This window comes from Anser anser (genome assembly GCF_964211835.1).
Source record: "Anser anser genome assembly, chromosome: 19".
NCBI classification, from domain to species: domain Eukaryota; kingdom Metazoa; phylum Chordata; class Aves; order Anseriformes; family Anatidae; genus Anser; species Anser anser.
In genome coordinates, this window is record NC_139740.1 from 15,569,500 (window position 1) to 15,594,224 (window position 24,725).

Here is a 24,725-nt window from a genome sequence, read left to right on the forward strand (position 1 = left end):
GGACCATGCAAACTTCAGGGGCGAAATGGATCTTTGCTGTTGGTGAGGAGTGTCGGGATCTCTCCTGCGACCTGCCGTGGGGTGGAGGAACTGCCAGTGCGGGGCGTGGAAGGAACCACTTGCCTCTGAGCAGGAGTGGAAGAGGAGTGGTGGGAAAACATGTTCCTCTTGGCCTGCTTTCTCGTTTTGTTGAAGCAACACCTCTTTAAATCATGACCTTGACTAGTCTTACTATATTGGATGAATCAAGGTAGTATTCTTTCGTGTCAATCATGGAGCTGCACTTATAAGTGAGACAGATCAGGAAGCTAGCTTCTAGCATGAGCTCAGGGGCTGCTGAATTAGTGGGTCTGGGTTGCAAGTGGCACTGGACTGTAATATAAGAGGGCTGGATGTACTAAGAGAGGTGTAGGGTGGTAGAGGTGTAGTGTGACAGAGGGAGGGAAAGTAAAGTCACAGCAGGTTTCTGGATAAAGAATCTCTGAGTACCTTACCTTTCAAGTTGTTTCATATACTGACCTGGTACAATTGGAAGGGGAAAATTTTCCATGTCCTGGAAGTGAGCAACCTGTTTAAGCCTGCATTTGAAAGACACTTGCTTCCTACCAGTACTATTACTGAGATGCGGGTTTTTCTGGATGCGTGGTTTTCTGGTGGTGTTGCAGTCCCAGCTGTCAGTGATTCCCTGACTTTTGTACTGGGACCAACCTACATCTGCCTGTCAAGCAAGAGCTGCAGTTTTCTGCTCAGAGGTAAGATGTGGGATCTGGGCAGGAATACCTGCCATACATGGGTACTCATGTTTTCCTGTGTAGGATGGCTGTTGAGAGCCTGCAGTGTCAAGTTCACGGGGAGGGGCAGACTCAGAGGATGTGTGCATGCATTAAGAAGCTGATGGGATCCTCTCACTGTTGTTCAGATGCATGGTACAATGTAGCGTACTCCTCCCTGCACCACCAAGAGCCAAGCCCTGCTGTGCAAAGAGTGATCAAATACCAGAAAACAGTTTCTTAGTCAGTACATGGTATCACAGAGTTTTACCATGAAAAATGGGTGTGAGTTCTTTGTTGGAACAGCTTGTTCTGGATACCATCTCCAAGCAATTGGAAGAGAAGAAGGTTATGAGGAGTAGTCAGCATGGATTCACCAAGGGGAAGTCGTGCTCTACCAACCTCGTTGCCTTCTATGATGGCATCACCAGCTGAGTAGATGGGGGGAGAGCAGTGGATGTCATCTACCTTGACTTTAGCAAGGCTTTTGATACTGTCTCCCACGACATCCTGCTAGCAAAGCTGAGAAAGTGTGGGATGGAGGAGTGGACAGTAAGGTGGGTTGAGAACTGGCTGACTGGCCGGGCTCAAAGGGTGGTGATCGGCAGCACAGTCTGGCTGGAGACCTGTGACAAGCGGTGATCCTCAGGGGTCGGTGCTGGGTCCGGACTTGTTCAATATCTTCATCAACAACCTTGATGAGGGAATAGTGTCCACCCCCAGCAAGTACACCGATGATACAAAGCTGAGAGGAGTGGTCAACATGCCAGAAGGCTGTGCTGCCATTCAGCGAGACCTGGACAGGCTGGAGAGCTGGGCAGGAAGAAACCAAATGAGGTTTAATAAGAGCAAGTGGAGAGTCCTGCACCTGGGAAGGAACAACCGCACGTATCAGTACAGGCTGAAAGGAGCTCTGAGGAGATGGACGTGGGGGTCCTGGCAGACGACAGGTTGACCGTGAGCCAGCAGTGTGCCCTGGTGGCCAAGAAGGCCAGTGGGATCCTGGCGTGCATTAAAAGGAGCGTGGCCAGCAGGTCAAGGGAGGTGATCCTCCCCCTCTACTCTGCCCTGGTCAGGCCTCACCTGGAATACTGTGTCCAGTTCTGGGCTCCCCGGTACAAAAAAGACAGGGGTTTCCTGGAAAGAGTCCAGCGGAGAGCCACAAAGATGATACAGGGACTGGAGCATCTTCCCTATGAGGAAAGGCTGAGAGACCTGGGTCTGTTTAGCCTGGAGAAAAGAAGACTGAGAGGGGATCTTATCAATGTTTATAAATACCTGAAGTGTGAGAGACAGAGGGATTTGGCCAACCTCTTTCAGTGGTTTGTGGGGACCAGACAAGGGGTAATGGCCACAAAATGGAGCACAGGATGTTCCGCACCAACATGTGAAAGAACTTCCTCACGGTGAGGGTGACGGAGCACTGGAACAGGCTGCCCAGGGAGGTTGTGGAGTCTCCTTCTCTGGAGATATTCAAGGCCTGTCTGGACACCTACCTGGGCAACCTGCTCTAGGGAACCTGCTTTGGCAGGGGGGTTGGAGCCGATGATCTCTCGAGGTCCCTTCCAACCCCTACAATTCTGTGATTCTGTGAGAACATGTCAATTCTGCATGGGAAGTGCTTGTAAAACACTACAGACTCAAAACTGGGGAAGGGTGCTTTGTACCAAACATGGGGGTGCGGGGGAGGAAGGGGGCTTTGGCTGTTTTTCTGTCACATATGATCTCTGTCTGTGATTTGGCCTGCAGTAATGTTGAGATAATCATGGTTCTGTGCAATCTCCTGTGCTGAGAGAAAGAGTTGTGCGATGGCGTATGTACCAGAATGGAGACAATGAGAGTAGTGCCCTTCCTGCTATATTTATTAGGGAGTGCACTGTTTGTCCTTTTAAATTGTGGGTGTCCTGATTGCCTGGGCAGAACTAGTAGTGGAAGCACATGCAAACAGACAGAGACAGGGGAGGAAGCAGGGCTTTATTAGTTGGTATGTTGGACCACATGTACAGATTGACATGTGGATTGTTTAGGTCATATCAAACTACATAAAGCGGTGAACGTTTAGGATAAAGTGGAAGAGGCAGTGAGTGAGTCCTACTTCTGCTCGTAAGGGGGCAAGCTTTGTTGGTTTCTCCTTAGGTACGTAACCTTGTGTATGTCAGGGAAGCTGCAGTGCAGGTATGGAAATGGGAGTGGACAAAGGGTGTACATAATGAATTAAAGAAATATTTTTTTCTAGTCTTGGCCTTGTTTTCTTTGCAGCAGGAGGCAGACCAAACATAGAAACTGTTGATCGCAGCTGAGAGAAGGATTTTCCATACTGTTGGTTTTCACCAAAAATTGTAGATGTCGGTATCTAGAGGGAAATGTGGTATCTTGGAATGCCATCTACCAAAGGCTGGCTATGGATCAGCATTCCTCCTTTCCCTTGGTAGTATGCAAATAATGCATTATCACTCATGGCTCCGGCAAAGTTACCCAAGTAAACTTACCTGTTGCTCAAACTTTCTGACCAGGATCAATCAGAAGCATTTGTTTTCTCCTATCAGATCTTGCTTGTCTCATGGTAACTGCTAAAGCCTGAGTATGGTAGCCTGTAGTTCTTTATGGCAGTGCATAGCCATTAGTTGGTTTGCTAAATGTCTGTAACTAAAACAATTTATAAATTTATATACATTTTAAAAAGGCTAGCAGTCGCTGCTGAGCAATATTCTCACAGGCCATGTATCTCAGCTCCTCAGTCTTTCCCGGGACTCCACCATGGCATTATACAGCATTGCTCATTGATTCATCTGTGATAAAATCTCTCATTCTGGGGAAAAAAAATAGTACAAATCAATGCCCTACTGCTGGCAAGAGCTCTCTTCCCCAAGACTCTGCAGACATCCCTCAAACCAGCCCCCAAAACCACGCAAGCTGCTAAACCCTACCCCAAAACCACCATTGACCCTTGAGACCCCAAAACCCCTCCAAGCCTGGACCAAAAGCCCCCAGCTGGTGCCCCAAGACCACCAGTGACTAACACTGCTCCAAACCCTGTCCCAAAACCCCCAATACCCACCGCTCTTTTGTGGTAGTTAGGTCAGGGTCTTTGGCTTCCTTCCATTAGATTTGTTTGGTCACCGTGTATTCTGTTTATTATCTCTTTCAAACAAATTCTGAATATGGAGTGTTTTTGCTGCTGACTGGTGGAAGGAGAGACAGGACCACAATACAAAGTGATAAACAGAAAGAGATTATAAGATGACATGCTAATTCTTTCGGTGAGCTGTGTGCACAAGGACCAAAAGTGCAGCCTATTAAAGCTTGAGCACCACGGCGTTCCTCGGGACCTCGGAGAGCAGCTCTCCGCGAGGGTGCTGAGCGGCACGGGAGGGACTGGGACTGCTCGAGCGCCCTGGTGGGGTCGCGGTGGCGCTGAAGCGCAGCACCCCGGGTTGCAGCAGCACTACTGCGCGCTTTACTGCCGCCCGATGACCAAAGAGGGGTACTGCAGCGCCAGGTTGTACGGATGCAGGGGTGCTGCATACGCAGTAACGCCGCCGGCCTCTCTACTGCCGCCCGATGACCAACGGGCGGTACCGCAGCGCCCGGCTCTGCACGTGCCCGTCACTCCTGCGGCTCTCGCTACCGCCGCCCGGCGGCTAAAATAAAGCGCTACAGCAACCAGCTCTGCACATGCGGAGTAGCATCACCGCGCTCGCTACCGTCTGCAGCTGACCAAAACTCTTCAGTTCTACCTTTGCTGATGAATCCTTTCAGCGAGCCAGTTCCTATCCCCCATCCGCCAGCTGAGCCCAGGGAGGGGCGCCCCGCGGCCTGGGGAGATCTCGGTGGTGAACCTACCTATCGGTCGGCGGTGAGTTCGGCGGTGTGATCAGAGGCTTCCGGGGAGAGTCCCAAGGGGTGACAGTGCACGTGAGGAGGGGGCGGTGGAGCTGTCAGTGCTGTGGTGGAAGAGTGGAGCAGTGCCAGGGAGGCTGTGGAGGGGCTGTGCTCTGCCAGACGGAGAGCAAGTCAATGATGGAGGCTGCTCAGGGTCCTTTTAGGATCTCAGCACTGTACCGTGGTTCGAGCAGCGTCTGTGGGGAAAGGGTGGGGGCGGCATGGGGTCTACACAGTCAGATAGCAGAGCTGTCCCTAGTTTTTCTTTCTAACTCTATTCTCCTTATGGTCCCTCATCTCTTTCTCTCATTCCCAAATGCCAGTCCCTTCATCTCTCTTGATGTTTCCCTTTCTAGCTGACTCCTTTTTTTCCTCTCTGTGCCTCTGTCCTCCTCCCAGGCCCTATTTTTTCTTCCTCCAATTCTGTCCAGCAGCACAGAGCTACAGGAAGCAACTGTTCCCCATGGAATGGGTGATCATTGCTCCAGCCCTGACTTTGGGGGTACCATGGGGAAAGATGAGCATTCAGACGTTGACACCTACAGTGTCCTCCCTCCCAGAAGTGAGGTGCATGAATTAATAAACAGTTGCTTTCTTCCCTGCTCTCTTGGCAGTTTTTTTGCAGTCCATTCACATGGAGTAAGGGGTGGGGCTACGCTAACTCAGCAAACACGGGCACAAGTGGGCAACTGGGAGCTCCCACAGGTGCTGTTTCAAGGCCCAAAAAGCTAATTGCCCCAGCCAGCCTAGCTAGGGCGTGATGCAGAGAAGGAAGCAAAATGAGGTGGGTGGAGATAAACACATGGCATATCTTAATCCATACATGCAATGGGTACCGCAGATGCAGTGGGCAAGTGGTCAGCACATAGAATCATAGAATATCCCGAGTTGGAAGGGACCCATAAGGATCACCGAGTCCAACTCCTGGCTCCACAAAGGCCTACCCAAAAGTTCAGACCATATGACTAAGAGCACAGTCCAAATGCTTCTTAAACTCCGACAAGGCTTGGTGCTGTGACTACGCCCCTCGGGAGCCTCTTCCAGCGTGCAACAACCCTCTCGGTGAAGGACCTCTTCCTGATATCCACCCTGAATCCCCCCTGTACATTCAACATATTCGACAACACCAAAAAAAGTGTGGGGGGGCAAAAGGTCTCACCGCAGACAGGGCTGCTTTGTGGTCGTCCCCTTTTCTGATCAGCAGCTGCTACCTTCCGTGGCGACCCCGTGCCCGCCCAGCGCTCGGGGGTCCGTGGACGCGATGAGTGTCCGGAGGCATCTCCCCTCCGGCCCGAGGGCGCTCCGCGCTCGCAGCCTCTCCTCGTGCGGAGGCTCCGCTCCTCCAGTCGCCGCGCCGGGCCGGGCCCCGGGCCTCGTTCCGGAGGCGGCGACCTCGGGCGCTGAACGGGTGGTCGGAGGACCCCCGCTGGCGGCAGCAATCTGCCAAGCCCGGACGGCCGCTCAGGCCTTCCCGCCGAGGCCGCCCGGCGCGGCCGAAAAGGCCGTAGCCGGGGTCCCCGCGCGCTCGCTCGGTGCCGCCGGGGTGGTCGCGCTGGGCCCCGGGCCAATGAGGCGACAGCTAGCGGCGTGTCTACGACGGGATGGGCGGGGTATGCAAATCGCGTCGGGGACGGAGAGGGGCGGCGGGGGCGGGTGAAGAGGCGGGGCGAATGCAAATAGAGGGGCGATCAGCGCCAATCAGCATGGCGCAGAGGTGGCGCGCAGGGGCTTCGTGGGCGGGGCAAGCAGCTGGTGGGCTGTGGGGAGGGAGAGGCGGTGCCGGGGGCGGGGCATGCAAATTAAGCCGGAGCTCCGCTAATGTGGCCCGCGGGGGCCCGAACGGGCCGCTGGGAGGACCCGGCAGAGCGGCGCCGGGGTGCGACGGGGTCATGGCTCCGACGGAAGCGGCCAAAAGGCGGGCGAGGCGTCGGTTTCAGCGTCGGGAGCACGGGGCGGGCGGTTGGCCTAGTGGCCATGACGTCGGTGGTGTGTGTGGGAGTGGGAGGGGCGTGTGGGGGAAGAAGGGGTTGTTTCTCGGACTTTTGGCTGAAATTGAGTGTAGTGTTAATGTTTGTTGGTTCTATGTTTGATACGTCGCGGGTGTGATGGGCGTTATCTTAAACGGAATTGCGGGCTCAGGAGTTGGATCCAGAGCTTGCTTCCGACAGGTCTGCGCTTATTGCAATCCTTCCTGGAACGGTGCACGTTCTGCGGGAGGATCTTGAGGTGGTGCCGAAAGCAGAGGTAAGGAGCGGGCTTTAGGCGAGTGCTCTCGGTTCCCGAGTACGCGTAGCGACAGGCCGCTGGCAGCTGCCGCCGTACCGTCCCGGGGCGCGAGGAAAGGCCGCAGGGCTCCTGGCTCCGCGGAGGGACGGGCGCGGCCCGGCGTGTTACGGATACCCCTTTAGGGGCAGCCTGGGTTGAAGTAAGAAATGGATACTAAAGGGTTAACTGTAGAACAATAGCACGTACTGAGACAGGATAGCCCCGGAGGATAAGGGACTTCTACAGATATTGTAAACTAACCACAGGGACAGGACTGAGTTCTATAGATACTGTAAACTTACCACTGCCTGTTTGCAGTCTGTTTATTCCTTTTGCCAGTATGGGCCCTGAGTTGGTCAGGGGAATTTGTTAGTCTGTTTTGCCTGTCGGGCAGGCTTTGCAAGCACCTTATGACAGCAGAGTACAGCTCCGGCCACGTTCCTGAGGCATGCCAGACATCAACGGGTCCTGTTCCTTAAAACCTAGGCTTAGCGTTATATTTTGGGTTAGGGGTTAGGGTTAGGGGTTAGGGTTAGGATTAGGGTTAGGGTTATGTTAGATCCATTAGGGATAGGGTTAGGGTTATGGTTAGGGTTACTATTAGGGTTAGGTTTCTGGTTAGGTTAGGGGTAGGCTTAGGGTAAGGGTGGGGTCCGGTAGGATTTGAGTTAAGGTTTAGGGTTAGGGTTTTTGTTAGGGTTATGGTTAGAGGTTAGAGGTCTTCCTCCCCTAGACAGTGTGGTGTGCATTTTTTCTGCTGTTTTTGAGCGGGTACTGCAGGTTGAGCCGCACTGCACATGCGCGTTTGTTTTCCTGCGAGTGATGTTACTATATTGAATTTTTTGAGGGGGCGTGTAATCTGTTATGCTCCTAGATTTTTCTTCCTTTGTAAAAGAAAGGTTTGAGCTAATTCCAGTTGAAAAAGTTTCAGTTACTTGCTTGGTCATATTGTCCTCTCAATATTCAAAGCTGAAGCAAAAGCCTGGAGAGTGTTGCTTCTAGAAACACCTCACTTCTCGTCTGCACTCTGCATGCTGTTGAGCTAAGCTACCCTAGAAAAAAAAAACAAAACAAAAACAAACACCACATAAGGCAGAAGCTTGAGGAAAAACAGGTTGAGCAGCGTGGGAACGGTAAAACAAAGATCACAGGTTCCTGAAACATAAGAAAGGGAAAAAAAAAGAAGAAAATAAGAAGGGAGAAATTAAAGGGTTGAAAAAGAAGTGAAATTGTACATACATGGTATAGAGGAGCGTCGAGTAGCTTGTGAACCTGCAGTACTCGGCCAGTGAGGACACAGGGGAGGGGATCGGGCGTCGGGGAATAGGGAATAAAAGTTGATGCTGTGCTTACTGCAATGCGCTCCTGATCGGCAGGACGCCCGCCACTGCAACCGCGAATAAAATAGCCTCACAGAGGATCGTGTGTCAAGAAAATTATTTGAGACGTTTCTCGCAGATATACTTGACGAGGGAGGACCAAGAACACCCGCGCCTTCCTTAAAAAAAAAAAAAAGAAAAAAAAAAGGCAGCACGGGGCAGCCTCAGGGTCGCCTTCCCACAGGGAAGCGGCGCCCTGATTGGCTGGACCGTGAGGGCGGAAGTGGCGTCACGGCTAGCCTTAACTCAGGGCGGAAACGCTCCGTGATTGGCTCGGAGGAACCCAGGGCGGAGGTGCCGTGCAGGGCTTGCCGGCACTATGGGCGGCAGCGGCCGGGCCGGGCCGCCGAGGCGCGGTGCCGCAACGAGGTTGGTGGTCGGGGCCGGGCCGGGCCGGGCCGGGAGGGGGCGAGGCGGCGGGCGGTTGGGGCGCCACGCGGTCCGCGGCTTCTGCGGAAACGGCCCTTGTGCGGGGCGGGGGCGGCGCCGCGCCGGAGCGGAGCGGACCGGGCGTGCGGCGGGGTCTGCACTGCGCGGGGCTTCGGGGGGCTGGGGGAGAGGGGGGCGAAGCGGCGCGGGGGGGGGGGCGGTTGCGTCCGCTTGGCCGACTCCCCTCTGGGTCGGATGGACTGCTCCGTCCCGCGGCATGCTGGGAGCTGTAGTTCTGTGATGCGCGGCCGGTCTTTCCCCGAGCCGGGGCCGGGGCCGGGCCGTGCGCGCCGGGAGGCGCAGGTTGCCGCTGGCTGCGAGCGCGGCTGCCGGCGGTGAGGCGAGCGAGAGCCTTCGGGGGCGCTTCCCCGGAGCGTCGGGCCGGGAGGGGTGGGGGCTGCGGCGGCCGGGCGCGGGTCCTCGCTGCGCTCGATCGTCGGGCTGCGCCTCGGAGGCTTTCCTCCCCCCGCGCGCTGACGGCCGGCTCTCTCCTTTCCCTGCGGCTCACCAGGGCAGAAGCAGCTCCCCGCCGCTGGGACCCCCGCGGGGTTTGTCGCCGAGCGAAGGTGGCGCGGCAGCTGAAGGGAGGAAAGCTGCAGCTGGCGTGCTGCAGTCGCAGGTTTCCCAGGAGAAAGAGCAGCCCGTCTGTCCCAGCTGTCCGGGTAAGTCGCAGCGACCTCCGGGTGAAATCCAGGCGTGAAGGGGATTTTGGTGGCTCTCTTACACAGCTAGTCCTACCAAAGGTCGCATCGGTTACAAAAGGTAGTAGTAACCTTGCAGTTTGTGTGTTCTGTAACGTCTGTAGCACAATAAACTGGCAGGTGAAGAAATGAGCGGGTACAAATACACGTGACTCTACAGCTGAGATTAAATAACGTGCAGGTTCTTCTGCGTTTTGTCTTTCAAAGCGCGTTGTTTGACTCGGTGATCCTTAACGATGATCCTCGGTGGTCCCTTTCAACTCAGGATATTCTATGATTCTGTTGTTGCCGAGCGCCTGAGCTTTTTGCTCACATTACTGAGGAAAGGAATGGCTGTGCTTCTTCCCCACCCCTCTCTTTTTTCTTTTTTTTCCTCTCCTCTTCTCCCTTGATGACAGGGACTCGAAATGTTTTTCTCAGATGTCCATGTGAAAATTTTTTTTAAAAAAAAAAAAAAGCTGATGGTGAACACTGACAGAATTGGGTGACACTTTCAAGGTAGAGGGCAAAGAACGTGGAAATTTCTGGTACGTTAGTGTTACTCTGTTAGCAAAACTGACGTACACGCCGCTTGCTGTTCCTAGTTTTTTGGTTTGGCCTGGTTTTCCTTTCAGAAGTCTCCCCGAAGGCCTTTGTGGACAAAACTTTGTCCCGCTTCAGCTTTAAGAATTATCCTAGAAATAATGAACAAGTGCTTGCAGGGCTTTCCAGAACGCTAGTTGTGGTCAGTCAAGAACGACTTGGGAGGCAATTCCTTTCGTGGAATTGCAGAGTGATCAAGAGATCAAGGCCAGCGTTGTGAAGAAATAGTGCCAGGTTATAGTCACAGGTGACTGCCTTCTGAAGGGAACAGAGGCTCCCATCTGCAGACCAGACCATCTTTACTGAGAGCTTTTCTACCTGCCTGGGGCTTGGATCAGGGACATTGCTAGCGAGCGTACGAGCTTAGTTCAACCTTCAGATTATTCCCTACTCCTGCTCTTTCACGTGGGTACCAACAAAGTTGCAGCAAGAAGCCTGTGTTCAATCAAAATAAATTTCAGGGCCCTGGGAAGATAGCTAAAGGATTCAGAAGCACGGGTATCGTCTAGCATTTTGGGATATATTAAACACAGCGTAGCCAGCTGGTCAAAAGAGGTGATTCTCCCACTGTATTTAGCGTTGGCGAAGCCTCTCCTTCAATATTGTGTGCGATTCTGGGCTCTACAATATAAAAAGAATGTTAAGATCCCTGAAAGCGTACAGAGGAGGGCAACAAAGCCGGTAAAAGGATTGGAAGGCACGCCCTGTGTGGACGCTATGGTACTTCTGCTAGCTCCTCAGAATTGTATATAGTCATGAGTAACGCTCCTGGATTCTAAATACATAGTCTGTCCCTGCATATAAGCCGAACGCTATTCTGCAATCGTTTGCTTCTTCTGGCAGTGGATTCTGTCTTTCAGTGATTTATGGGTACTTTACATGTCCTGGATATTGCTTTCCAGATACCTGGAGCTTGCTAGCTTTTCTGTCTCCCAGACGTGTGGCTGATAGTGGTCTAGTCTTGTGAGCTGTGCTGCCGTGAAGTCTGTCACCTGTTGATGCTGAAGGTACTTTTCTAGAAAGAGGAAGGTGGTAGGTACAGTTTCACACCAGGACATCAACAAAATCACGTACTCTTTTTATCATCTCCAGACGTGTTTCCTTCGGTGGCTTCTGGACTTTGGTCCATATTGTGGGCCCTGAGAAGGAAGGAGGTTGGCTTTTCATAACCACAGTTTCTTCCAGCTGTTTCAGATGGATTTCGTGGTTGATTCTAGTTGAAATGACTGCCTCAGGAAAAAAAAAAAATAACAAAAATGATAGTCCAAACAACTTATAAGAAATACAAATAAAAAAACAAACGAAAACACCACTCCCATTTCCTCACAGCTTATTCATTTGCTGTGGTATCTTCTTTATGGAAAGAAGTGTCCTTTCCTTCCCAAGCTGTAAAGGAAGAGTTCAGGTACTCTTCACTTGTGCGTTTTAATCTGTGACATGTTTGTTCGCATAGAACTTCTGGGAAGTTTGGCGGTAGAGTTTAGGGTTTACATGTTAGGTAAACAGAAGTATCACTCAACTCAGGACATAGTTAAATAAAGGTACAACATTTATTTAAAATGAATAAGTGTGTGTCTATAGTCTTGTGTCCTTTCTTTGCAGAACTCAATAGTCAGCCTTTATACATATTTCTAAGTTGCCCGGTTTATCAGTGTACAACACAGCATTCGGGAATATCATCTGAGATTTTAGGTGAGGAGGACTGTCCTTTGTTCAGTTGTGCACTCTTGTGTGTAAGCCCTGATTCTGAACCATATAAAAGCTGGAAACTTCTTTCCGGTTTTCTCTCTAACCTCACTGAAGTGTGGGTACTTCCCAGCGTACGTGATGCTATTCAGCATGTGGATATTCTGTTTCCTCACACTAGCTACAATTCCGGTGAAGTTACACATCTTGAGCCTGCATGTTAGTGTTTCATCCTTTCGGTTCCACAAAAGGAGGGTTCAGTGGAAGTTTTGAATCCTGTAAAGTGGAATACAGGTTTTTAGCCTCAAAGGCTTTAGTTATTTTTCCCTGGTGAGCTTTAGAACAGAAGATATGTAACATTAACAGTTTTTTATTATTAATTTCAGGACTCTTTGACAGCCCTCCAGGACCCGACGATGCAAAGCTCACTGACATATCCTACCCAGGAGACCAACAATCTGTGACATTTGGAACCAAATCCCAGGTGGGAATGGGAGGCATGGAAGCCAAGGTAGAAATGTAGAACACTTATTCTCTTACTGAGAGGGAAAGGGAGATGTGGAAAGGGGACTTGATAATACAAGATTGAGAGGAGTGGCCGATAGAGCAGATAATTGTGTTGCCATTCAGAGGAACCTTGACAGGCTGCAGATAGGGGCAGGCAGGAACCTTTTGAAGTTCAGTAGAGGGAAATGCCAAGCCCTACCCCTAGGGAGGAACAACTCTCTTCAGCAGCACTGGTGGTTGTATGTCGGCTCAGAAGGTCTTTGGAGTTCAATCCAGTTGTCAGCTGGTCACAAGCAGCGTTCTAGAAAGTTGCCTGGCAGAAAAGGACTTGGGGGTGTTGTGCTGGTCAACAGTTTGTTGAACAGGAGCCGGCAGTATGCCCAGGAGGCCAAGATGGCCAATAACATCCTGGCTTGTATCAGAAATAGCATGGCCGGCAGTACAACGGAAGTGATGGTCCGTCTGTGCTTGGCACTGGTGAGACCGCACCTTGAGCACTGTGCTTGGTGTTGGTCCCCTCGTGTGATGGTTTTACCTTGCTAGACAGCTGAACTCCACCACAACCGCTCTCTCGCTCCCCCTCCTCGGACTTGATGGTCTGAAGGGTCTTTTCCGACGTAAGTGATCAAAGTGGAGCAAGAATTTGTGTTGAGCATGGGGATTCAAATAACAAGTGCATTTTCGGGAACTGGCTCTATCCTTCATTGCAGGTGAAAGCAGCTCTGCGGGCCCTCCAAGGAGGCACCTCTGCAGTGATTGCAAGTGGAACCCACCCAAAGATCTCGGGTCGTGTCATCACAGATGTTGTGGAAGGGAAGAAAGTTGGAACTTTTTTTTCAGAGGTAAAACCTGCAGGTGAGTACGGAAGTAACATGTACATTGGGAGCTGTAGAGATTTCCTGAAAGTTTAGGGTCGAAATTTGGCTAGGCCTGCCTGTTCAACAAATGGGAAACTACGCTCTGCTTGACAAACGGCATTTGAAAGGTAATTTTTAATGTTGGAATAGAACATCTTGAATCCTCTGCTCGGGTTCCTTCCAGCTGATGACTTGCTGCATCAGACTTGCATTCAAAGAACTAGGTAGAACTTGTATTGCTTTTAGTCTTAGAGGTTATCATCTATTATTGAAGATTTCAGGGTGAAAGCGTGCATATAGGATGTACCTATATATATGGTGTATATATATACTATATATATGTGCATATAGAATGTGCAGTACCAAGGCCTGATTTCTCCTTTTGCCTCTGCATTGCTTCACGTTTATCTGCTTTGAATTGTACTTGCTATTTGGTTGCATAGCGGCTGCAAAGGAATCACAGGCTGGTTGAGGTTGGAAGGACCTCCAGAGGTCACCTGGTCCAACACCCCTGCTCAAGCAGAGCCACCCAGATCTGGTTTTCCAGGACCACGTCCAAACAGGTTTTGAAACCTCACAAAGACTGTGACTCCACGACCTCCCTGGGCAGCCTGTGCTAGTGCTCAGTCACCCTCACAGCAAAAAAGTATTTACTGATGTTCAGGAAACCACAGAAGGGGAACATCCTGTGTTTCGGCCTGTGTCTGTTGCCTCCTTTTTTGTTCCTTGGGTACCAGTTAGAAAAGTCTGGCTTTGTCTTCCTTCCACCCTCCCTTCGTGTATTTACAGACATCGATGAGATCCCCTCCAAGCCTCCTCTTCTCCAGGCCGAACGGTCCCAGCTCTCCCAGCCTGTCCTCATAGGAAAGGTGCTTCAGTCCCTTACCATCCTCGCGGCCCTCCGTTGGACTCTTTGCAGTGTGTCCAGGTCTCTCTTGTACTGGGAGGCCCAGGCCCAGCACTCCAGGTGCGGCCTCACCGTTCCTGAGCAGAGGGGGAGGATCGCCTTTCTTGACCTGCTGGCAATACTTTGCCTAATGCCACCCAGGATACCCTCAGCTGCTTTTGCAGCAAAGGCACATTGCTGTTTCGTGTTCAAGTTGGTGTCCACCAGGAAACTTAGCTCCTTTTCTGAAAAGTTCCTTTCTGGGAAAAAGTGCGATATCAGCACTTTTCACTTTGTCCTACTGCAATAAATTTGTATCAGCTATAAAGCTTTTCATCTTAACCCCATTTCTCAGACAATTACAAATATGGTGAACAGCAAAAGTAAAGGTGAAATTTTACTGCAACCCTTCCTCTACCATGGAACGTGGTTACTCCCATTCTTTCTTTTGTCTTCTGTCTTCCAAAACACACTTTAAATATTCAGGTAGCTTTTTAAAATGAACTCTTATCTCCTCGCGTGTGTCACTTTTTTTCAAAGAACACGAAAGTACACTCTACTTTATAAAGTATGACCTCGCTTTAAAAAGCTGTTTTAACACTCCTTAATTAAGTCTTATTAATCAAGTGTCCGCTAGTTCTTTTCTTAACTCCTGTTATTTTCCTTAACATGGGAATTCCTGCTCTGGCAATTTCTGTAGGACGCTTCTGAAATAGAAGTCCGGGCCTATTAGTCACATTTCAAGTCATCTGTCCTACAGACAATTTCAAGAGAGTTAAAAATGAAAATGTAGCTTATCCGTGAGCTACTTGAGAACTCCTTAGTGAAATGCTGCGTGAGCCTTTTGACTTGTTACTTCTGCTTCTGTTTCAAAACTTGTTCTGTATCATTTCAGTTTGAGACAGGTTCTTTGATATCCATGCCAAGAAGAAAACCTTTCTTCTGTAGGAACCCTTCAGTGTGCACAGGGAGAGGCGTGGAGAGAGCAGCTATTCTGCAAGCTGTTACTCAGGCCGCTTTTGGCTTCCAGTGCTGTTTGTACATTCCCGTGTTGTTTTGCAATCTTTTCTCTTTTTGTTAGTTGTCTAACTAAACTTTTTCAAAGGATGCCTCCCTGTTTTCAGTTTTCTCCTACGCCCTGAGATTTAGCCGTCCTTGTATTCTTTTGCTCTTTGTCAAGTCTCTTTGATACAAGCTGTGTGCAGCTTTGATACAAGCTTGTTTGTCCCCTATGACCTGGATGATCTTGCTGAATCTCCGTGATGCCTTGAAAAGGGCTATGCTCGGGGACCGTGGCAGCATTTTGGTATCTGATACAGATTTTTCTGTTCTGGCATACAGTGAATTTCTTTGATATGTCTATTAGGACCGTACCTGTTTTCCTGCTTTGAGTAAGGAGTTGGAAGATGAAAGGTTAGCGTTCGTTTCCTCCCACATGGGTTGTAACCTTTGTCTGCATGTCTTGTGGTTGTGTTTTGTTTGTTTGTTTTGGCAGGCCCTCCAGCAGAGCAGCAGGGTGAAAGGTCTCGAGCTGGTGGCAGAACCCTGGCAGCTCTGCAGCCTGAGCAGGTGAGAGAATGGTATGTGCTCACTCTTTAAGGTTGGGAACACGTGGCAAGTCTTAAAATACAGGTTTATAACACAAATGGGTCCTGGAAAAAATCAGCTGGCTCCAAGCATTCAGGGAGTCAAGACAGTGAGAAGATGTGTCAGCAGAAATGAGCTGAAGTGAGCCAGATGTCAAACACCACGGACTTCATATAAGAATGCAGTTCAGAAACTTTTCTCTTTCAGAGAGCAGAGATTGATTATTGTCTTGCTGACTTATTACCTGATCAGAGAGAAGAAATTCTCTTGGCAAACGAGAAGGACTTAGAAGAAGCTGAAAATAAAGGTAATATTATGGGTCCTTTCATGGTACTCCTGTTGTCATGAGCTTTTCTGGGCCTCAAAGGAAATGAGCAGAACTAGAGTATTCCGTCACCTGCAATTGGATATTATGGCTGTCACAGGTTAGTGAGCCCAGGACTTTGAGAGCTTGTCAGTGGAAACAGCTGCAGCTTCCATAATTACATGAGAGATGTCTTCATCAGAGAAGACAGAGAGGCCTTTGAAAACAGCAACCCACAGCATTGTTTAAAAAAAATAAAAATCTAAATAAATAAATAAATAGCGTTTTCTTTTGCCAAAGGAGGCTCGCTTTAGAAATTGAATATAGCAAGTATCTTCCCTGTTATCGTCATGTATGAAATAGCATGAGTATCTCCTGGGCTGGTTAACGTAATGTTTGGCCCCTGTGGGGAAGGTTGTTACTTAAAAATGATGCTTTCCAGAACGAACCATATTACCTTCTGACCGAGGAAAGTACAGTTCAGGCAGCATAGACTAAATCCGTTCTTTTGTGTTCGAGTGGTGCATCGAGAAGCTGGTCTTGGGTTAGAAAATGTGTGAAACTGGCACGTCACAAACTGTAATGCAGAGAGATCTTTGATAACAAAAGCGTATTTCTGTTGGTGAGTTATTGGAAGGCTGCAAGAAGTCTTGCCTCAAAAGACTCTTCTGAAATGAATTCTGTTGCCATCCCAATTTTTTTTTTCTACAGGCACATTCTTGGGACTTGCTTCTGCAATGTCGAGAGTTATTCAGGGTTGGTTTTTGATACCCAGCGTAGAGAAGGAGTTAGCTTACATTCAGGTGCTGCGGTTTCTGCACGTGTCTTATAACGTAGGTTTCCTGCTTAACTTGCAATTTATGAGGTTCCTACCACTGAGCACTTTCCTGTCCATGCCAAACGCAGCTGAGTTGCAGGCTACCATTAAACATCAAATGTTTAATATAGATTGTTAATAACAAATCGCAACTGTTAGGAATATATGCTAAAAAAAATTAGCACAGAAAGTAGAAGCTCTAGGCTGTGAGTGGTCTGTCCCATACTGATACTGCATGTTTGCACTGAGGCAGAATGATTGCTTTCACTCGCTTGTGGAGCGATGAGTCTAGGCTCTCACTGCTAGTATTTTTAGCAAGACGGATTGAGCATTTCTCTAACATATGAGCAAGTGTTTGAGGAGCAAGTGATGGGTATGGGCACTTAGAAAGAGACTGCCAAAGGGCAGCTTCCTATTTTATAACTGAATTTTGTGAGCGTTGGTCCTCATTTCATACTGAAGGGGAGTATGCTCTAGTGAAGGGAGTATGTTCACGTGAAAGGAAAGGGCACTAGTCTCCCTCGTCTGCCATTATTACTTCCTTGCTGCTAGCTCTGTTCTTCATAGAAAGCCAGTATGTTTCCTCGTCACATTCTAGTCTGCCTTCCTAGACTTTAGCCTTTGCCTCTTGGGTCTCTTGCCTTGCATAGACAATCTCTCCCCTTCTCCTCTTCTTCTTCATCTCATTTGTAAACCTTTTATCAGGCTGATTCTTACTGGCTTCCCACCCCCACCCCCCAACCTTTTTCTATTTTTTCCTTTTTTTCTATTTTTTTTTACAGACTTAGGATGGCTTGTCTTGTTAGTTACTTTTCTTCCTGCCAGCCCCCAGCCTCAAGTTCTCCGATGCGACTTCAGAGGATCATCTTTGATACCTCCGCATCTGAATAATACGGTTTCTGTCCCATGCTGTAGCTGACGGCAGGACGGACTCTGAGTGCAGAGGAGAGGTTGCTTCCTCCGTAGTTTCCTATTGCGTCTCATACTGGTTTGGGTAAGCAATTACAGAGGAAATTTGACTTCTCCGTGGAGCAGTGTGTGCCTGACAGCTAGCTGGAGACAGCACACACGGCATTGAGTCAGTGCTCCGAGTGCGGTCCTGAGTTGCAGTAAAGGTAAAACAATTGCAGACTGACAGTTTAGCTTCTAAGGAGCATATACAAATAGCATGTTTGCCTCTACTGCTTAAAAGGCGAGGTTTCGAGATCATATTTCACGGACTGCTTCCTATAGAGTTCAAGAAATCCAATCGTTCTGAAGTACAGCCGCGCTCTGTTATTGTTTAAAGGGAACAAACTGCTTTGAGAGCCGTTACGTGGGAGGGAACCGAGGGCGGAAGTGACGTCAGGGCGTGCCCTCACCGAGGGCCAAAACGGCTCCGTGATTGGCTGGACCGTGAGGGCGGATGCGGTGTCCGAGCGAGCCGTCATTGAGGGCAGGAGCATTCCATGATTGGCTGGGAACCCAGGGCGGAAGCGGCGTCACGGCTAGCCTTAACTCAGGGCGGAAACGCTCCGTGATTGGCTCGGAGGAACCCAGGGCGGAGGTGCCGTGCAGGGCTTGCCGGCACTATGGGCGGAAGCTGTCGGCTCGGGCCGGGCTCGGCTCGGGCCGCGCCGCCGAGGCGCGGTGCCGCAACGAGGTTGGTGGTCGGTGCCGCCTGGGGCCGGGCCGGGCCGGGAGGGGGCGAGGCGGCGGGCGGTTGGGGCGCCACGCGGTCCGCGGCTTCTGCGGAAACGGCCCTTGTGCGGGGCGGGGGCGGCGCCGCGCCGGGCCGGACCGGAGCGGAGCGGAGCGGACCGGGCGTGCGGCGGGGTCTGCACTGCGCGGGGCTTCGGGGGGCTGAGGGAGAGGGGGGCGGAGCGGCGCGGGGGGGGGAGGGCGGGCGCGGAGAGGGCGGCGGGGGGGGGGGGGGGCGGTTGTGTGCGCTTGGCCGACTCCCCTCTGGGTCGGATGGACTGCTCCGTCCCGCGGCATGCTGGGAGCTGTAGTTCTGTGATGCGCGGCCGGTCTTTCCCCGAGCCGGGGCCGGGGCCGGGCCGTGCGCGCCGGGAGGCGCAGGTTGCCGCTGGCTGCGAGCGCGGCTGCCGGCGGTGAGGCGAGCGAGAGCCTTCGGGGGCGCTTCCCCGGAGCGTCGGGCCGGGAGGGGTGGGGGCTGCGGCGGCCGGGCGCGGGTCCTCGCTGCGCTCGATCGTCGGGCTGCGCCTCGGAGGCTTTCCTCCCCCCGCGTGCTGACGGCCGGCTCTCTCCTTTCCCTGCGGCTCACCAGGGCAGAAGCAGCTCCCCGCCGCTGGGACCCCCGCGGGGTTTGTCGCCGAGCGAAGGTGGCGCGGCAGCTGAAGGGAGGAAAGCTGCAGCTGGCGTGCTGCAGTCGCAGGTTTCCCAGGAGAAAGAGCAGGCCGACTGTCCAGGTAAGTCGCAGGAATCTTTGGGTGAAACCGAGGCGTGCTCGTAAACTTCCTGCAGCCCAGGCTCAAAGGCTTAATCGAATTTGCAGAAGTGCGAACTGCTCGGTGCGGGGAAGCACAAAGGAAAGCCACATAGTGCCTGCCTAGCTGTAGTAGCTTCTTAGACCTAGAACGAATTGGCTTGTCGAGTTCTGTCTCTTTGTTGCTCAGTCTATGGTACGAGAGGCTAACCTTTGTCCCGCCTCAGCTTTCAGAGTTGTCCTAGAAATAAACCGGTGCTTGCAGGGCTTTCCAGAACGGTGGTTGTGGTCGGTCAAGACAGACGTGAGAGGCAATTTCTGCCTGTCTGTCTGTCTATTGGTTATGTCCCGAGAGTTTTGCTTGAACTGTGTGCAACAAAAGAGGCCTTGGGCCCGTACTGAGCAGCGAGAGAAAGCAAAACTCCAGGTAAGCTCTGGCCGTGGCAAAGTTGCTTGGGAATTGAGCGGGTGGGGGTCTTTCCAGCGGAACTCGGTACGCAGACGGAAGCGTGACCTTTGAGGTCCCTGTCTGTCTTGCGTTGAAGCTGTGGTATTTGACCCATGACTGTATGGAGTTGCTAAATCCTAGAGGGGATGATAGAGACGTCCCTGGTTCAGCCTTTTTTGCCACAGTCATTGCAGAAATGTTGGAAAAGTGAGTATCATCCCTCTCTTTAAATTCACCTTTTAAAGCATTCTTTCTGCAGACTCCTGTCTGTGGTTTAGGTACTTGATTTGTGTGAAACAGAGCCAGACTTTCCTATTAACTAGCGCCCTGATTGAAATTGCCTGTCGTCGGAGGACAGGAACTATAAATGGTGCTTGGCAATTTAAAATCTCTTGGCTTCTACGGAGGCTAACTTGCCAAAGTGAGTAGGAAGTAGCCTAAAGTTCGGTAAAGACGCTGAATAGAAAAGGTCCTCTTCTTGATGGGGAAAGAGCTTCGCAGAACACGAGCTCTGTTTCTCGTAGGGCTCCCTACTTACCCACCCATTCAGCGATTATTGCAGGCTTTGACTGGTCCCCTCAGGTCCGATATCGCACAAGCGTTGTGCCGCAGACGGTACCTTAGTTTACTTTCCATCTCGTGCTGCGTTACTTATACCCGCAGAAGACTTACTTCAGCGTCAAATAAACCCCGTGCGAAGCGTCCCCGACTCATGCCAGTGGGACCATCCCGTTGTGGCTGGTAAAATCCAGGAACAGGACGGTGCTTGGAAGAACGTAACCTATGGAGGAGCAGGCAACAGTCTCCTGTTAGGCAACAGGTTTTCAAGACTGGTTTTGCCACCCCTCTGCGCATTTTGAAGGAGGCAGTCCCTAAGCTGATGCAATCCAACTGCATCTAAGCTGTAGGTTGGTACTTCCATAAGCTATAAAGGAACTTAACGTGTTGGTTTTTTGTTTGTTTGTTTGTTTTAAATCGAGGCTCGTGTGCATGTGTTTGGCTTGTCCTGATGGCTGGTGTAGATGATCGCTCACGTGCCCCAAAGCTCCTTGTGCTGATGTTGGATCTGCCCCTCGGTAAACGACGGCATCCCGTGCGTTCAGCTTTTCTTCCTTACCGTCTCGTATGTATGTATGTATTTACTTTCCTGAAAGAAAGGGTGGATTTTTCATGGGTCTCTCATGAGCGTATCGAACCAGGCTGCAGTAAATACGTGTAAGCGAGTAGGCTGCAGCACGTGCTGGGCAGTATCGGAGTGCTACTCTGCTAGCAGTGGAGAGCCAGGTGAAGGTGTCTAGGGTAAGGGCTTGTTCTGCCTCAAGTTGAATGGAAAGTTTCTGAAGTTGAGCATCCCGGGGGATGTTTGTAGGACTGTTGTTAGACGATAAAAGTTCAGATGGCTGTCGACAAAGGGGATTTTGTTGGCTCTTTTAGATAGCTATTCCTACCGAAGATTGAATCGGTTACAAAAGGTTGTAGTAACCTCGCAGTCTCTACATTCTGTAGCGTCTGTAGCACAATAAACTGGCAGATGAATAAATGAGCAGGTACAAATACACGTGACTCTACAGCTGAGATAAAATAACATGCAGTTTCTTCTGTGTTTTGTCTTTCAAAGCACATTGTTGCCGAGCGCCTGAGCTTTTTGCTCGCGTTACCGAGGCAAGGAATGGCTGCGCTTCTTCCCCCATCATCCCTCTCATTTTTTTTTTTCTCCTCCTCTCCCTTGATGACAGGGACTCGAAATGTTTTCCTCGGATGTCCACGTGAAAATTAAAAAAAAAAAAAAAAAAGGCGATGGTGAACACTGACAGAATTGGGTGACTTTTTCAAGGTAGAGGGCAAAGAACGTAGAAATTTCTAGTACGTTAGCGTTACTCTGTTAACAGAACCAACGTACACGACGCTTGCTGTTCCTAGTTTTTTGGTTTGGTTTTCCTTTCAGTAGTCTCCCCAAAGGCTCCACAAAGGACACCTTGTGTATCTTTTCTGTTCTTCCAGGATTCATTTGTCAGGAAAGACAACCGTGAAATCTGAGGGCTGTGGACGAGGGCTGTGGAACCATCTGGTAGATGGTTGTTGCAGTTGCCTTTGGTCACGTCATTCGTCCTTTTAACTTGCCCTTTACTTTACCTTGAGTGGAATTTTTCTTGCCGCGCTATGTTTGCAGTGGTAACATTGCTGCCGAGGTGTTTTTTGACTAAAAATGATCTTAACTGTAGTAGTGAATTCACAGAGTGTGGCTTTGTGTACTGACTCCCATGATCACAACTTTTTTTTTCCTTTGTCATAGATAGGAGAAAAACTCTTTCCAGAGAGATGGAGAAGGAATTTATTATACCTCTGCCTCATCCTGTGAGACCAGAAGATGGTGAGTGACTAACTGTAAGCTGCGATTCTCAGGAGTCGCATGGCTAAGAGTCTCGGGTTCCTTCTCTGCCTGACCCCCAGGGCCTTAGGCATGGGAAATCTTAGGCTTAATGTTTTTCCCTATGAAATACTGTCACGCTAAGGGGCGTAGCTGACTAACTGTTACGGGTCTGGTCGGATTCAGGTTACTGAACTATCACGGTCACGGATTCACCAATAACGTAGCACGCCCTCGCTCTAGTCGTGTTCAATGAGAACTGTCACAGCTAGGAACAATGCAATGAACAGCAATTTATTACAGCAACAAGGACACAGGTTCTTTGGATCGCCGGCGATAAATTCACTGTCCGCGAAAGCAAGCGAGCACGCATGAAATACACAGGTACTCGTCCTGGCTGTTAACGCATTAAAAGGCACAAAGGCTCTAGAGATTTCTAAGTTTCCAAGGAGACACCTGGTACAACCAAGCGTTCAGATATTACCCCACGGCATCCCAGTGCGGGGGGAAGAGAGGCTCAGCCCATTGACTGATCCTGGAAGTCAGAAAGGTATCCTTGGTGATGGTGTCTTCCCTAACACCCCCTTTCACTTAAGACAGTTTACATTTATTTTCTCTCCTTTAGGTGGGGCTTGAGTGACTCTAGTCAGGCATACCTTGGTTATGTTTGGTGTAAAGTTTTCTTGCTTTCGTTTAAAGGTAGAGGGGTCTGAGAAACTCAGAGCATGCCCTCAGCGAGGGGTGGTCGCACCTTGGAGACACGGAGCTTTTGGGATGGAGGTGTGTTTTGGTATTATGATGATACTAGAATGAGCAAAAGTTCCCTAGAGTGCAGTGTTTTCCTGACTTCCTTAGAGTCAGCACACCAAGTTCCCCTAGTGCGATAGCACGTAAAGTTGGAGGCCTAGGGAACGCTTAGGTAGCGCAGCTGCCCTCCACCCTGAAAGCTTCTTCGATGCTGTACGCTTTCTTTAAAAGGTGAATATGAGTTTAATTTGCCTTGTTACTTAAGGCAATTACTCTGCAACTGCCCAAAGCAGCGACAGTGAGAAGCCCACTTCCAGCATCCGCTCCCCACGCAGGGATGGACGGACGGACAGACGGACGCCGCTCTTTGCCTTGCCCGCCAGGGGAAGGGAAGAACGACCGGGCAGGGAGCCCCACCGCAGCCCCCCTCCCGGGAGTCCTGCACAGCAGTTTAATAAAGTTTGCTTTCCGGCCCGTGCCCCCTTTGGTGGTTGCCATCGGGGGAAGTGGCTGTCGCCATCTGTGTGTGGGTGCAGGTTCCGTAGCGGGGTGGGTATGGAGGGGGGGGGTGGCCCCGTGTTCACCGGCTGCTGGATGCTGACGACCCCTCGGAGTGCGGGGCCAGCCCTGCCGTGTGGGGGGGCAGCTCGCTGCTGTCTTTGCTCCCCGGGCTGGGGGGACTGCTGCTTGCAGAGGTGCAAGTGGGGAGGGGGCTGGGGGTTCCCGGCAGGACCCCCAGGGCAGGGGATGGCGTTGTGGAGGCCGGGTCCCAGGGCATTGGCGGCTGGGGCAGGGAAAGCCCAGGCGGGGATGGCACGGGGTGGCAGGCACAGGTCTGCGGGTGCTGAGCTGCAGGTGGGGAAGCCTGGGGCTGGCTCTGTGCTGTCTGCAGTGTCAAGCCGCCAGGAGCACCATTCCCCCAGCAAGCTGGGAGTTGTGGTCATTGGGCTCAGAGCATCCCGTTGCACACGTTGGGTTCGTTGTTATTATCTCCCTGCCTTTTTTGTCCCGATAAAAAATGTACTGTTTCAGCTTGCCGCCGCTCAGCTTCCCAGCCGTGAGCGGCACGTTGCTCAAGGCAGACATTTCCTCCCTGAGGCGGCGTGGGGTGCAAATTTCTGCTGTTTTTGTTTGTGCTTTCTCTGGGAAAATGGTCTGGGAAGCCGTCCCTGCTGCCCTCGGGACGCATCCTGCTGGCGAGAAGCGGGTACTGCAGGTGGCGGGGCCACGCATGCGGGGTGGTGCCTTTGAATGCCCCCTTCTGCCACCTGCTGGTGAAAATCCGGTACTGCAGGCGCCTTGGGTCAGCCCATACCCTGAGGCGCCCCCTGGGGCCCTCTGCCGCCGCCTGGTGGCGAAAAGTGGGTACTGCAGGCGCCTCGGGGCCGCGCATACGCTGTGGCGCCCTCTGCGCCACCAGGTGGCGAAAAGTGGGTACTGCAGGCGCCTCGGGGCACCGCATACGCTGTGGCGCCACCTGCGCCACCCGTTGGCCAAAAGAGGGTACTGCAGGCGCCCCGGGGCCGCGCATGCGCGGTGGCGCCCCCTGGCGCCCTCTGCCGCCGCCTGGTGGCCAAAAGAGGGTACTGCAGGCGCCCCGGGGCCGCGCATGCGCGGTGGCGCCCCCTGGCGCCCTCTGCCGCCGCCTGGTGGCCAAAAAGAGGGTACTGCAGGCGCCGCGGGGCCGCGCATGCGCGGTGGCGCCCCCTGGCGCCCTCTGCCGCCGCCTGGTGGCCAAAAAGAGGGTACTGCAGGCGCCGCGGGGCCGCGCATGCGCGGTGGCGCCCCCTGGCGCCCTCTGCCGCCGCCTGGTGGCCAAAGGAGGGTACTGCAGGCGCCCCGGGGCCGCGCATGCGCGGTGGCGCCCCCTGGCGCCCTCTGCCGCCGCCTGGTGGCCAAAAGAGGGTACTGCAGGCGCCGCGGGGCCGCGCATGCGCGGTGGCGCCCCCTGGCGCTCTCTGCCGCCGCCTGGTGGCCAAAAGAGGGTACTGCAGGCGCCGCGGGGCCGCGCATGCGCGGTGGCGCCCCCTGGCGCCCTCTGCCGCCGCCTGGTGGCCAAAAGAGGGTACTGCAGGCGCCGCG

At 51.9% G+C, this 24,725-nt stretch overlaps 1 protein-coding gene across 1 annotated transcript; it reads left to right on the plus strand.

The window, feature by feature from the left end:
- Positions 1-8,585: 8,585 nt before the first annotated feature.
- On the plus strand, positions 8,586-23,162 carry LOC310883818 (delta-1-pyrroline-5-carboxylate synthase-like). Its single transcript, XM_083804750.1, has 9 exons — positions 8,586-8,665; positions 9,237-9,387; positions 12,081-12,205; positions 12,912-13,056; positions 15,440-15,513; positions 15,739-15,838; positions 17,568-17,646; positions 18,922-19,063; positions 21,822-23,162. The coding sequence occupies exons 3-9, from the start codon at positions 12,185-12,187 to the stop codon at positions 21,885-21,887; spliced, it is 627 nt and encodes a 208-aa protein (XP_083660876.1). The 5' UTR covers positions 8,586-8,665; positions 9,237-9,387; positions 12,081-12,184; the 3' UTR covers positions 21,888-23,162.
- Positions 23,163-24,725: the final 1,563 nt, after the last annotated feature.

Coding starts and splice junctions, on each gene's coding strand:
- LOC310883818 (XM_083804750.1), top strand. CDS start 12,185: ATGGGAGGCATGGAAGCCAAG. Junction 15,514..15,738: donor CAGCTCTGCAGCCTGAGCAG/GTGAGAGAATGG, acceptor TTTCTCTTTCAG/AGAGCAGAGATTGATTATTG. Junction 15,839..17,567: donor AGAAGAAGCTGAAAATAAAG/GTAATATTATGG, acceptor CCCATGCTGTAG/CTGACGGCAGGACGGACTCT.